Source organism: Rana temporaria, chromosome 13 (genome assembly GCF_905171775.1).
Source record: "Rana temporaria chromosome 13, aRanTem1.1, whole genome shotgun sequence".
Lineage (NCBI taxonomy): Eukaryota > Metazoa > Chordata > Amphibia > Anura > Ranidae > Rana > Rana temporaria.
The window spans coordinates 96,116,367-96,128,634 of record NC_053501.1 but is presented as its reverse complement, the minus strand read 5'-3'; the positions used below and the strand labels follow the sequence as shown (position 1 = coordinate 96,128,634).

General features: G+C 42.6%; 1 protein-coding gene across 3 annotated transcripts in view; it reads left to right on the top strand.

The window, feature by feature from the left end:
- Window positions 1-12,268, top strand: part of LOC120921091 (NACHT, LRR and PYD domains-containing protein 3-like) — a 123,218-nt gene that overhangs the window by 49,745 nt on the left and 61,205 nt on the right. For all 3 annotated transcript variants that reach the window (XM_040333736.1, XM_040333735.1, XM_040333734.1), the window contains exon 6: window positions 7,869-8,033. In XM_040333736.1, coding sequence (XP_040189670.1) covers window positions 7,869-8,033 — 165 coding nt within the window. The remainder of the gene's footprint in view (window positions 1-7,868; window positions 8,034-12,268) is intronic.

Sequence of the window (12,268 nt, the reverse complement as noted above, 5' to 3'; positions counted from 1 at the left end):
ATAAAATCTGCACTGGAGGAGTGGCGCTACCTGCTGGAGGGAGCTGCCCATCCAATCCTAATATTCACCAACCACAAGAACCTGGAATATCTGAGGTCTGCAAAGAGGTTGAGGCCACGCCAAGCCAGATGGGCGCTCTTTTTCTCCAGATTTTCCTTCCATGTCACGTATCGGCCAGGTTCCAAAAATACTAAACCTGATGCCCTGTTCCGGATGTTTCACAAGTCAAAAGAAATTGCTACCCCGGATACCATCCTTGCCCCTGGCAACTTTCTTCTTCTTCAGGAAAATCTGCTTTCCCGAATTAAGCAAGCCTCCACAGGGCAGACACCTCCTTCTGAATCAGGACTGCAGTTCAAGGATGGGGTATTTTGGCACGAAGACAAGATCTACACTCCCGAAAGCCTACGAGTATCTGTCTTGGAACTTTGCATGACCATGCATTAGCCGGGCATTTTGGCGTAACCAAAACCACCGATTTGGTACAGCATACCTTTTGGTGGCCTCAGTTACGGGTAGATTGTAAAAAGTATGTTGAATCCTGCACTACTTGTATCAGAAACAAGACCCATAGAACCAAGGCTTGGGGTCTTCTAAAGCCCTTGTCTGTCCCAGATAGACCATGGAGAATGTTATCCATAGACTTTATCGTTGAATTACCTCCGGCAGAAGATCATACCACTATCTTCGTGGTAGTTGATCGTCTGTCAAAGATGGCACATTTTATTCCAATGAAAGGCACTCCCTCAGCTTCTGAAACAGCGCAGGCATTCATTAAGGAAATCATCAGACTCCACGGGGTACCAGCTAACATCGTCTCAGATCGGGGGGTGCAATTTACCTCCCGATTCTGGAGGTCCCTCTGTAAGGCCCTGGACATTGAACTGTCCTTTTCCTCCGCTTATCATCCCCAGACCAATGGGCAAACAGAGGACGAATCAAACTCTCGAACAGTATCTACGCTGCTTTTCCTCTTTTGCACAAGATGATTGGATTTCTCTGCTTCCATTGGCCGAATTCGCCTACAATAACTCCATCCACTCCGCTACCAAACAAACACCCTTTTTCGCCAATTTTGGCTTCCATCCCTCATTTCTGCCCAATTCACTTCCTGAATGTACAGTACCAGCAGTCCAGGATAAAATTAATTTCTTCTCTACCAATAACCAGCTTTTGCAGGAAACCATGACCAAGACTCAGGAACACAACAAAACAGCCTTTGACAGGAAGAGACAAGGTGAATTAATATTGTCTCCTGTTGACCTGGTGTGATTATCCACAACGAATTTGAGGATGGCATGTCCTTCGAAGAAGCTGGGCCCCAAATTTTTAGGGCCATTTCCGGTTAGGAGGAGAATCAACGAAGTAGCTTACGAATTAGAACTCCCAGATTCATTAAGGGTCCATCCTGTATTTCACGTATCGCTGTTAAAACCTTCTATTCCCAATCCTTTTCCAAATCGGAGTACTTCCCCCCCTGATCCTGTCATTGTAGATGTAGAAGAATAATTCGAAGTGGAGGCTATCCTGGACTACAGAAGGAGAAGGAACCAGAATCAGTTTTTTATAAAATGGAAGGGGTACGGACCTGAAGAAAATTTGTGGGAGCCCGAGGGGAACATCCACGCTAAGAGTTTGGTACAATCCTTTAAGAGATCTCACCCTGAGAAGTTTGCCAGAATGGGCATCCGGAGGCTGACCCTTGGGGGGGGGGGGGCAATGTCATGAAGATCCTGCCAGAAACAGGCGACTTAGATTTTGCGGTTCCCGATCTGCTGTACGATTCCAGTTTGTCCTAGTTCCAGTCCAGCTGAACGATTCCAGTTTGTCCTAGTTCCAGTGCAGTTGCTGAGCTGATCCGGTCTGCTAAGCTGATCCAGTCTATTGGACCTATCCTCTCTGCTGAGCTGATCCTGTCTGGTGTGGGTTTCCAGTCTGCTAAGCTGATCCAGTCTATTGGACCTATCCTGTCTGCTGAGCTGATCCGGTCTGCTAAGCTGATCCAGTCTATTGGACCTATCCTCTCTGCTGAGCTGATCCTGTCTGGTGTGGGTTTCCAGTCTGCTAAGCTGATCCAGTCTATTGGACCTATCCTGTCTGCTGAGCTGATCCAGTTCCAGTATTCCAGTTCCTGCAAGGAAGCTTCTACTAGACTGACCCACTACCTCTTCCTGTTGATCCTGCCAGGCACCCGTACCCCTCCTTACTCCTGTGCCTTCTGTTATCCTATCAGGGGGCCACGAGTGGGAGCTGTAAGGGAGGCCGACCTCTGCAATTCGGGCTCATCACCATCATGTACGTGACACAGGGTCTTTAAAAATAAAGGATCTACCGGAGAATAATCATCTTGACTGCGTGAATACGGCCAATACAGGACATAAGGGCCCTGATAGTATGCTAACTATTGAGGTCAATTGAGGAACAGTAACTATTGAGGAACAGTATTCTCCATTATGCTTTCATGATTGTGCTCAAACAGGCACAATGGTGCACATTTTGTGGACGTGTCCAAGGGTGAGCAGACTGTGGATCAGGGTATACAGGCTACTACATTCACTATTTTACTCCAATTTAAAAAGAAACCTATATGAGGCTATACTTCGTATACCAATACCTTGGCATTCTTTATGCCCATCCATCCAGATTTGACCACCTTCTCTTACATATCTGATTCTATGTTTATTGAAATTCCCTGGGACCTCTCTCTCTTTTTCTTATGCCTTTTCCTCCCCATTGTTTCTTCTTTTCCCATCCTTGATATCGACTGGTTTAGGCTGCCAATTTAATAGAAGTATTCTCTCACTACCTTTTCTGCTGAAGATATCCTGCTGCTCATTACACCTGGGTCCCGATTTGACCACTTTGTGTTTTTAGCACTGAACCCTACATGGCAGCCTTTCATTTGTTCGTTTCCTAAATGTGTTTGCATATAAATTTTGTTGTACCATCCACAGTTATGTCCTTAATATTCTATTCAGTGGATATGTACATTTTCTATTATTTGAAATGTTGAAATTACCATCTGTTGGCTTTCTTTGTATATACAGTTTGCTTACTGTCAATAAAACTTTTGTAAAAGAAAAGAAAGGTAATTTCTAATAACATTTAGTTATTTATGACCTGTGTCACAATTGTATATGCTATATATTTTTTTATTAGCTTTTCTTTTCAGTGAAATAGAAGTTACCCTTTAAGGCCCCGTACACACGAGAGGATCGATCCGCTGAAATTGATCCGCTGACCGGTTTCAGCGGATAGATCCCCTGGTGTGTACAATCCAGCGGATCTGTTTCCGCGGATTTTTGTCCCCGGGGATGGATTTCCAGCGGATACAAATTTCCTAACATGCTAAGAAATCTATCCGCTGGAATCCATTCCAACGGATTGATCCGCTGGTCTGTACAGACTCACCGGATCAATCCGTCCGAATCCATCCCCCTGCATGCGTCGTAATGATTCGACGCATGCGTGGAAGTCCTTATATCACAGCGTCGCGTACGTCGCCGCGATGATGATCGCGGCGACGCGTCACCGCAGACGGAATTCCGCTGGGATTTTGATCTCCTGGTTAGTACAACCAGGAGATCAAAATCCGCCAGAGGAGGAGGACCGTTTCCGCGGATAAATCCTCTCGTGTGTACTAGGCATGAGGCTCCATGCACACTAGTGTTTTTGCATAAGCTCAAAAAAAGCTAGAAAAAAATGCTGGATGAAAAATGCTGATAATAGCATTTCTGTGCCAGCTTCTAGTGGCAATTTAGTAGCTTTTGGAAGTATTTAGAAGCTTTTAGGAGCATTAGCATTAAAATGTTTGCAGTACACGAAGAAAAAAAAGTTTTAGGAGCATCCAGCATTTTTTTCTGCTGGCAAATTATTTAGCTTATAGGTGCAGAAAAATGCAAATAACTAGATATGTCCAATTGATTTTCGGTCCAAATAAATTCGCACACATTTTTAGTTAGTCAGGGATTCGAATATATCGGAAACTTCAAATGAAATAGTAATGCATTTTGTTGAAATTTGTTAAAATTTGTTTCATTTAATAATTTTTGAACAAATTCTACATTTTCAGAACGATTAGAATTTGGTGATCGACCGATTTGAATTTGGTGTGAAGAATAGCTGGTTGTAAAGCAGGGAGTCAGGAAGTCGGCCGCCGCATCCTTAACAACCGATGACTAATCAGCTGTCAGCAGGCTTCCCCACTGACAGCTGAAATGTACAGTACCCCCACCTATTCACCAAAAAGTGTAAAAAGAGAATAAAGACAGTACTCACGTTTTTGACCATTTGCTTTATTAAAAAAAAAGATCACAGATCGCAGATCACATAGAATCATGCTGCAAGACTAGTCACAAACTGCCCAAGGCGGAATCACATCTCCCCGGTGCTTAAGAATCTACACTGGCTCCCGATAGCAAAACGGGTCGAGTTTAAGGCACTCTGTCTGGTGTTTCGGGCCTATTAGCAACTAGGTCCAATGTACTTATCGAATATGACACAACACTACTGTTCCCCCAGAGAGCTTTGTTCGACTGACGCCCTGTTAGCGATTATTCAATCTAGTCGATCAGCTTCAAAAGGTAGCCGTCGGCTCCAAACACTGGGGAATTCTCTTTGGAACCAGCTCCCTCATCAGCTCCGAGCATCCTCCCCCTTGATGGCCTTCCATAAGGGCTTAAAAACACTGCTTTTTTCACAAACCTACGGATAGATACTTGGCCTTCCAAGCCCTTAGCAGGACGCTGCCTTAATCCCAGGCTGCGGTCCATGGTCAGGGAGTAGGGATAGGCTTTATGTGCCCTGCCACCCCCCCCCTCCCCTCCCTTCTTTTTATATTTCTGTTTATTTCTTGTCTGTTCCCCTCTTTTACTTAGATGTCCTAGTTTCTTCTTTTTGCTCCTGGGAACTGGATACCCCCAGCTTGTTGGTAAGCGCTTAGACGCGAGTTTCACAACTCGCATTCGGCGCTCTATAAGCATTTATTCCAATCCAATCCAATGTCCCTAGATGTAGATCTATCGTCAATCACGCCGCCTGCTGCACCGCCAGACCTGAATAAAGAAAAATCAAACTCCACTCCACTTGAGATTTCTTCAATAGCTAAGGGACAGCTTCACCCAATGATGTCAGTGGGTGAACCTGCCCCCTTATGAAATCACCGAACAGTGCTTGCTGCGTCGGCAATGTCACAAAGGTACAGGGCCACCAGGTGATGTCATCGGGTGTCTTAACCCCTTATCTATATAAGATGCATGCTCGGATAAGGGTCTGGTATGGATTGGGGGGAACCCATGCTGTTTTTATGGGGGAATTTTCTAATGCCTGCATTATTTTGTTTAGATTTTGGGAAGCCCACTGACAGCTGATCAATCATCGGTTGTTAAGAATGTGGTGGCCGGCTTTCCAGCCCACTGCCTAACAACCAGCTATTTTTCACATAGAATTCGAATTGGCCGATAATTTTTAGACCGATCCAAATTCGAATTGTTCTAATTCAAAAATTTCGAAATTAATAAATAAAGCAAAATTTAATGAAAACAAAACAAAATTTAATGAAAACAAAACATTTCCCGAAAACAAAACTAAATGAATTTGAAAACCAAACGAAATAACGAATATATCTGAAATGAAACAAAACACATTTTTCGGTTCTGCACATGTCTACTAATCAGGGCTTTTTTTCTCAGAAAATAGGTGCAGGAACTCAACCACGACCTGTTCAGATTTCACAAACAGTAGAAGGGTCTTAAAGGTGCATTAAATACCAGGATTGCATTACATACAGAGTGCAGAGTTCATGGGGGGGGGGGGGGGTTACACACAGAGTGCAGAGCTGTCACTTGTAAACACAGAAACCAGACTTCTGTGTCTACAAGTGATTGTAGTGAGCAGGCACCAAAGGGTCTGAGCCAGAGGTGGTGGAGTTCCCCCAAGTTCCCCCTGAAAAAAAGCCCTGCAACTAATAACAGCTTCTAGATCTTAAAAAAATGGTAATGTGCATGGATCCTTAAAGAAGAACTTCATTAAAAAAAACTTTAGGGCTACTTAGTTACCAACAAAATGTAATAAACATTCAGGCAGTGATTACACTACATAGAAGCAGCTTTATCCAGAACACACTGGCGTTGATTTTTCTAAAACAGCTCTGCATAGAAACCAAAAAGCTTTCAATTTTTTGTATCAAAAATTATCTGAACAAGCTGAAGTTAGAAGCTGATTGGCTGCCATACACAGCTGCACCAGATTTTGCACTCTCCAGTTTTAGTAAATTAACCCCATTATATCTATTGTATGTATGTGGAAGCGTTATAGATCAGCTTCTTTTAACCATGGTGCTCAGGCACAGGAAGAACTGTAGTAGGGTGGAAGACTAGTGTTGGGCGAATGGTTTTAGGCTGGGCAAAAGTTCAGCCTGAACATTGGCTGTTCACACCGGAATTGGCAGGGCGGTTGACCGTTTGTTTGGCCAGCCAAACTTCCCTCAATGCACTGCGCAGTTTTACTATAGTGTGAGTGTAGTGCTTCCGTGCAGTTTTACTGCAGTATATTGAAGTGTGTCAGTGTACCGCGTCAGTGCAGTTTTACTGCAATATATTGAAGTGAGTCAGTGCAGTTTTCCTGCAGTATATTGTAGCGCATCAGTGCAGTTTTACTGCAGTATATTGTAGTGTGTCAGTGGAGTATGTTTGTGTAGTGCAGTGCTTTACACTGCATTACATAACATTTAGTGCTGTATACCCCCTTTTTTTTGGTTGCTGAATGGTATTTTTTTTGTTTGCTTTTTGCCTGCCCCCTTATTTGAATTTGTGAGCAGTTTTTCTGACTCCGGTGCTGTAGTACCCTCTTTTTTTTATTTTTTTTATAGTTTTGACATTTCTGTCAGTGGCATTCTCAAGTTAAAGTGCACCAAAACACCACTTTCTATTAATTAAGGTGCACCCAATTACACATTTCCCTGTCTCAATTACATTTGAACACACTCTCTCTCTGCATACTAGGATGCTGGCCAAGCACTTCAAGGTCGAAATGTAGTCGAATTGGCTTTACTGAACAAGGTGCAACAATTACAGTCTATAATTTTTAATTTCTTGCATTCTTTTGTTTGAATTCAGCTGTCAGTGGGGAAACCGGCTGACAGCTGATGAGTCATCGGTCGTTAAGGACGTGGCAGATGGCTTTCCAGCCCACTCCTTAACAACTAGCAATTCTTCACACAGAATTTGCATCGGTCGATCATTCTTCGACTGATCTGAATTTGAATTGTTCTGAAAATTCGAAATTTGTTACAAAACAAATATACAAAACAATATTAAAAAAATGTCAACAACATTAGTTACTATTTCATTTATATTTGGACCAAAACGAATTGCATGTCTAGTCAGGGGATCTCCCCATTACTACACATCTCCTATTCAGTGTCAGGAGACCTCCCCATTACTTCCTATGCATACAGAGCTCTTATCAGCAGAGAATATCAATAAATAAATAGAATATCAGATAAAAGTCATCCTGTCCAATCACTAGGAATGCCGATTCTGGCCTCACACTATCTGCTGATACCATTAATGCTCCATACACAAGGAGATCATAGCACAATACAAGCCATGTCAGTGGTATTCTGTGCTCATCCAATGTATGGACGAATCACTGTCTCTACACATGGATGACAATATTAGAGGGGGGGGGGTCTACATCATTAAAAAAAAATTCCTTATAAGATTCTATTTCTTGGAGTTTTATGAAGTGATCTAATACAAATGATTCCAATAAAGAGAAATTAGTTCCATTCATGTAGAGAATAGTTCCATTCATTCCTGGGGGAGAAATTCATTTTCTTCTGGTAACATTCTACTCTTCCTCTACAGATTGTGGAGAACTTACCTAAGAGACAGTTGCTGCCCCCACCTTGCATCTGGAATAAGAAATAACCAGACACTGATGACACTGATCCTGTCTGAGAACAATCTGGAGGGTCCTCATTTCAGCGATCTGATGGAAGCTCTGACAATAAGCCAGATAGAGGAATTACAGTGAGTATAACATGACTGACTAAGACAATATTATTCTGGCACAGTTTTAAATCAACCACATAAGTAATATAATAATTTCATCAAAATCCTTCCTTAGGCTTCATAAATATCTAATCCTGGACTGTCTGTTATGTCCAATACTACATAAATCAATAAGTCCAGTTCTTGGCACCAGTCCTCAGGAAGGATCAGTGTTACCAACCGTCAGTATTTTTACTGCCAGCCAGTAAGAAACAGGCAATTTTCTCCTGCCAGTAAATGCCAGAAAAAGTAAAAGGTTGCCAGTAAAAAAGATGTCTGTGATGCTCAGATGGTCTCTGCTGGCTCCGGTCCAAGATGAGTGCCAGCTACAGTGTGATTGGGTGGCTCTGGCGGAGGTGGTACCCGAGCATGTCATGTGATGTTATGGTGCAATGGAGCCAAGCAGAGCGGCCATGGCCTCGTGTGCGGGTCTGCGGTATGGGAACAAGGCGGGCTGGGACCGGAACCGTCAGTGCTGTTAAGACTGGAGGGACCACTGGTCTTGGAGAAAGACTGTGACTCAAGAAGTTACGTGTTGTGTCAGTAAGGTCTCATCAACATCTGTGCTGCTGCACAATGCGATCAGTGTCACTGTGAGAGTCTGTGCCTGTCCATGCTAATTTCTTGCCCTCCTGAGGCCTGTCCCTGACCTACTTAATACTTACTATATTGAAAATAAAATAAGGAATAGTTTTTTTGCCTTATTATCTACCTTAAATCATATTGCTAAGTGCATATTGTATTTGTTTGTAGCCTAAATACTGCAATTTACACTTAAAACTGTAATTTTTTAACTTTTGGAAATGTCAGTAAAAACGTGGCTCTGACAGTAAATTGTGGGTGTTGTGTCAGTAAATTTTAACCTGGTAGATTGGCTGGGAAGGATGCACTGGAAATGGAGCGAGTACAAAGAAGGGCAACAAAGCTAATAAATGGACTGGAGGATATTAGTTATGAAAAAAGGTTGTGAGCACTGAACTTATTCTCTCTGGAGAAGAGACGCTTGAGAGGGGATATGATCTACATTTACAAATACCCCACAGTAGGGATAAAACCTTTTCATTGAAGGGAGTTTAACAAGACACGTGGCCACTCATTAAAATTTGAAGAAAAGAGGTTTAACCTTAAAGCGAGGGTTCACCTGAATTTTTTTTAAAAGCCAGCAGCTACAGATACTGCAGCTGCTGACTTTTAAAAAATGGACACTTACCTGTCCATATTGCCCGCGACAGCTTGGCCCTCGGCTTCCCCCGCCGACATCCTCGGTGAGGGAATCGAGCGTTGCGGCTTCGCTGCCCGGGTTCCCTACTGCGCATGCGTGAGTCGTGCTGCGTCGTCTTCACTGGTCTCCGCTTTGTTCTGGGAGCCATGTGTTTCCCAGAATACAACAGGGGATGATGCAAAGGGGCGGGACTCCCGTGGGAGTCTATACCCGTAAGTTGTGCAAATACCTGTATTATACAGGTATCTGCAACCCCTCCCCCCTGAAAGGTGCCAAATGTGACACCGGAGGGTTCCAAAAAGTGGAGGTTCACTTTTGGGTGAACCTCCACTTTAAACTACGTAGAGGGTTCTTTACTGTAAGAGCAGCAAGGATGTGGAATTCCCTTCCACAGGCGGTGGTCTCAGCGGGGGTCATCGATAATTTAACCACTTCTGTACCGTAGGACGTCATATGACGTCCTGAACTTCAGTGGAGGATATCTGAATGATGCCTGCAGCTACAGGCATCATTCAGATATCCTTTTTTCAGGCGGCGATTGTGCTCACCATAAGAATGATTATAGGGGCAGTTCCGCTGCTTGATCATTCTTACAGGCGGCGGGAGGGGACACACCCCCCGCCGCCATCCGGTGCTTCTCCGGGCTCTCCCGTGCCATCGGAGGCCCAGAGAACGAATTGGCCACTTCTGAACAAAGAGCATAGAGATTTCCGGTCACCGGTCATCTCTATGACCGTCGGAGGCCCGGGCGCGATGTTATGATGTCACGCCCGGGTACCCGGAAGTAAACAAAGCCGCAATCGTGGCTGAAAGCATTAGATCTGTGAATTTTTTTATGATCTCATGCTTTCCAGCCTGGAGGAGAGATGTGGGGTCTTATTGACCCCACATCTCTCCTTAAAGAGGACCTGTCACACACTATTCCTATTACAAGGGATATTTACATTCCTTGTAATAGGAATAAAAGTAATAAAAAAAATAAAATGTAAAAAAAAGTGCTAAAAAAAAAAAAAAAAGTAAAATAAAAAATAAAATATATATATATAAAAAAAATTAAACACCCCTGTCCCCAATAGCTTGCTGGGGACGTCGTTCAAACCACCGCAGGACCTTAACTGCTTTTTAGATAATTCATAACATATTTGAGCTATATAAGATAATTGGATCTCTTTTTTGGAATAATAAGCTAATCCAGGCTCTCCTTTATACGCTATAACCTGATCACCCATAATCTCCCCCTACAAGGGTGCGGTATAAAGGAGTGGTTTGAGTTGTCTGTATATATACACTTTAATGGGCTTTTTTATCAGAATAATTGTCAAGTTGTATCCAAAATGAAGTGTATGCAGTATTAGACTCTTTTTGATAGATGAACTATTTTACTGTTAAGATTTTTATATAATATTTTAATATTTAAAATATTTAAAATATTTGAAATTGTTCAGTCCTGTATTATCTTTATATTATGATTTTTTGCATTAATGTTGCAATGTTTATGTTATGATTTAGCCAGGACTGTTTGTGTTTTTAATTTTTATGTAGGCTTGCGATGGACTGAGGGTGGATCCAGCCTGTCACAATTTCCATATGTTTTGGTACTGATTTTCGTGGGGAAGTGAAAGGCACTGTGTTTGCTTTTCATCTGTCAGCACTATGGCTTAATTGCATATGATGTTCTTTCCCTCCAGAGGATATCAGTGCCCTTACGTTTTTTTATTTGTATTTTTAATTTAATTTCTCTGGTTTCAGACCGCTTATTGATCATTACCTGCTGGTGTGAGAACCCGACAGGTTTTACATAGCCCACAGTTCGTAATGAAATACACTGTGGGTTCCAGGAGTTAAGATGGAGTCTGCATGGCTCCTATTGGTCATATTTACGGGCTGGCTCCGCCCCTTTGTCCAGTTTATTATGCGGTGAGTCAGGGCGTCTCCTTATCCCGTGAACAAGTCAATTTTTGTGACGAAACGTCGGGAGGAGACGCCTTGACCGTCACCGCGTTACCACGTGTGAGGATCCGGCTATTCCGGACGCACGCCCACACACAGACCGGCCGGCTGTGTTTTTTACCTGTTCGATTTTTATGTATGCTTGAAGCCTGCTTATTAAGTCCTAAATGTAAGTAAGCAATTGGCTACTTTACTTTCCTATTAAAGTCCGCGCAGTATTACACTATGTATGTCTCCTGGTATCTCTTTACACATGTTTGGAGCTGTTGGCTGGCTGACTTTTGAATGTGAAACCTATACTTGAGACATCTTTTCTGGAGGATTGACCATTGTAGCTGCTGCTGTGGATCTGTTGCCCTTTCTGCAGGTTTTTCATTTTGTTGCGGTAAGAGTCAGTATTTTCTGTGGTGGAGGTCTCCTGTTAGTCTGGATCACAGCGTGGTTAATATTCACTGACCTTTTGGACTATCTCATCACCACTTCTTTGGACTCTTTAACCTTTTGGCTGGTTCATACTCCATTTGCGTTTATACTACCGTGGAGACATTTATGATATTCTATAAGTCACTCATTTAATTTGTATTTCACTTAATTGGTGTTTTTGTCATCACTTTTATATAGCGCGACTCCTTTGTATATTATGTTTGTTCTGTGCTGTATGGCACATTTGAGACGCTGCTGAAATTTGCATTATAAGTTGGGTGTGCGCAATAATCCTCTTTTTTGTTATTATTGTCTATACATATTATTGCAGCAACCACACAATATTCACTTAAGGAATATTTTTTCATTATTTATCTGAGCACTTATTTTATTTAATTATAATTGTAAATTAATTTCATTTTTCACATATTACACTCGTACAGTCTCCCCCATGGATATTTTTGACTTTCGGGCCAAGAGAGTAGTTAATACTGAGGGTGTATTCGAGATCTTTAAAGATGGAGATGGGGACCTGGGCGGTCTCTTTATGAGACTCAAAAATCTCACAGTGTCCGAATTACACACCCAGTGGGATATAGCCTTTTTAGAGACTTACATC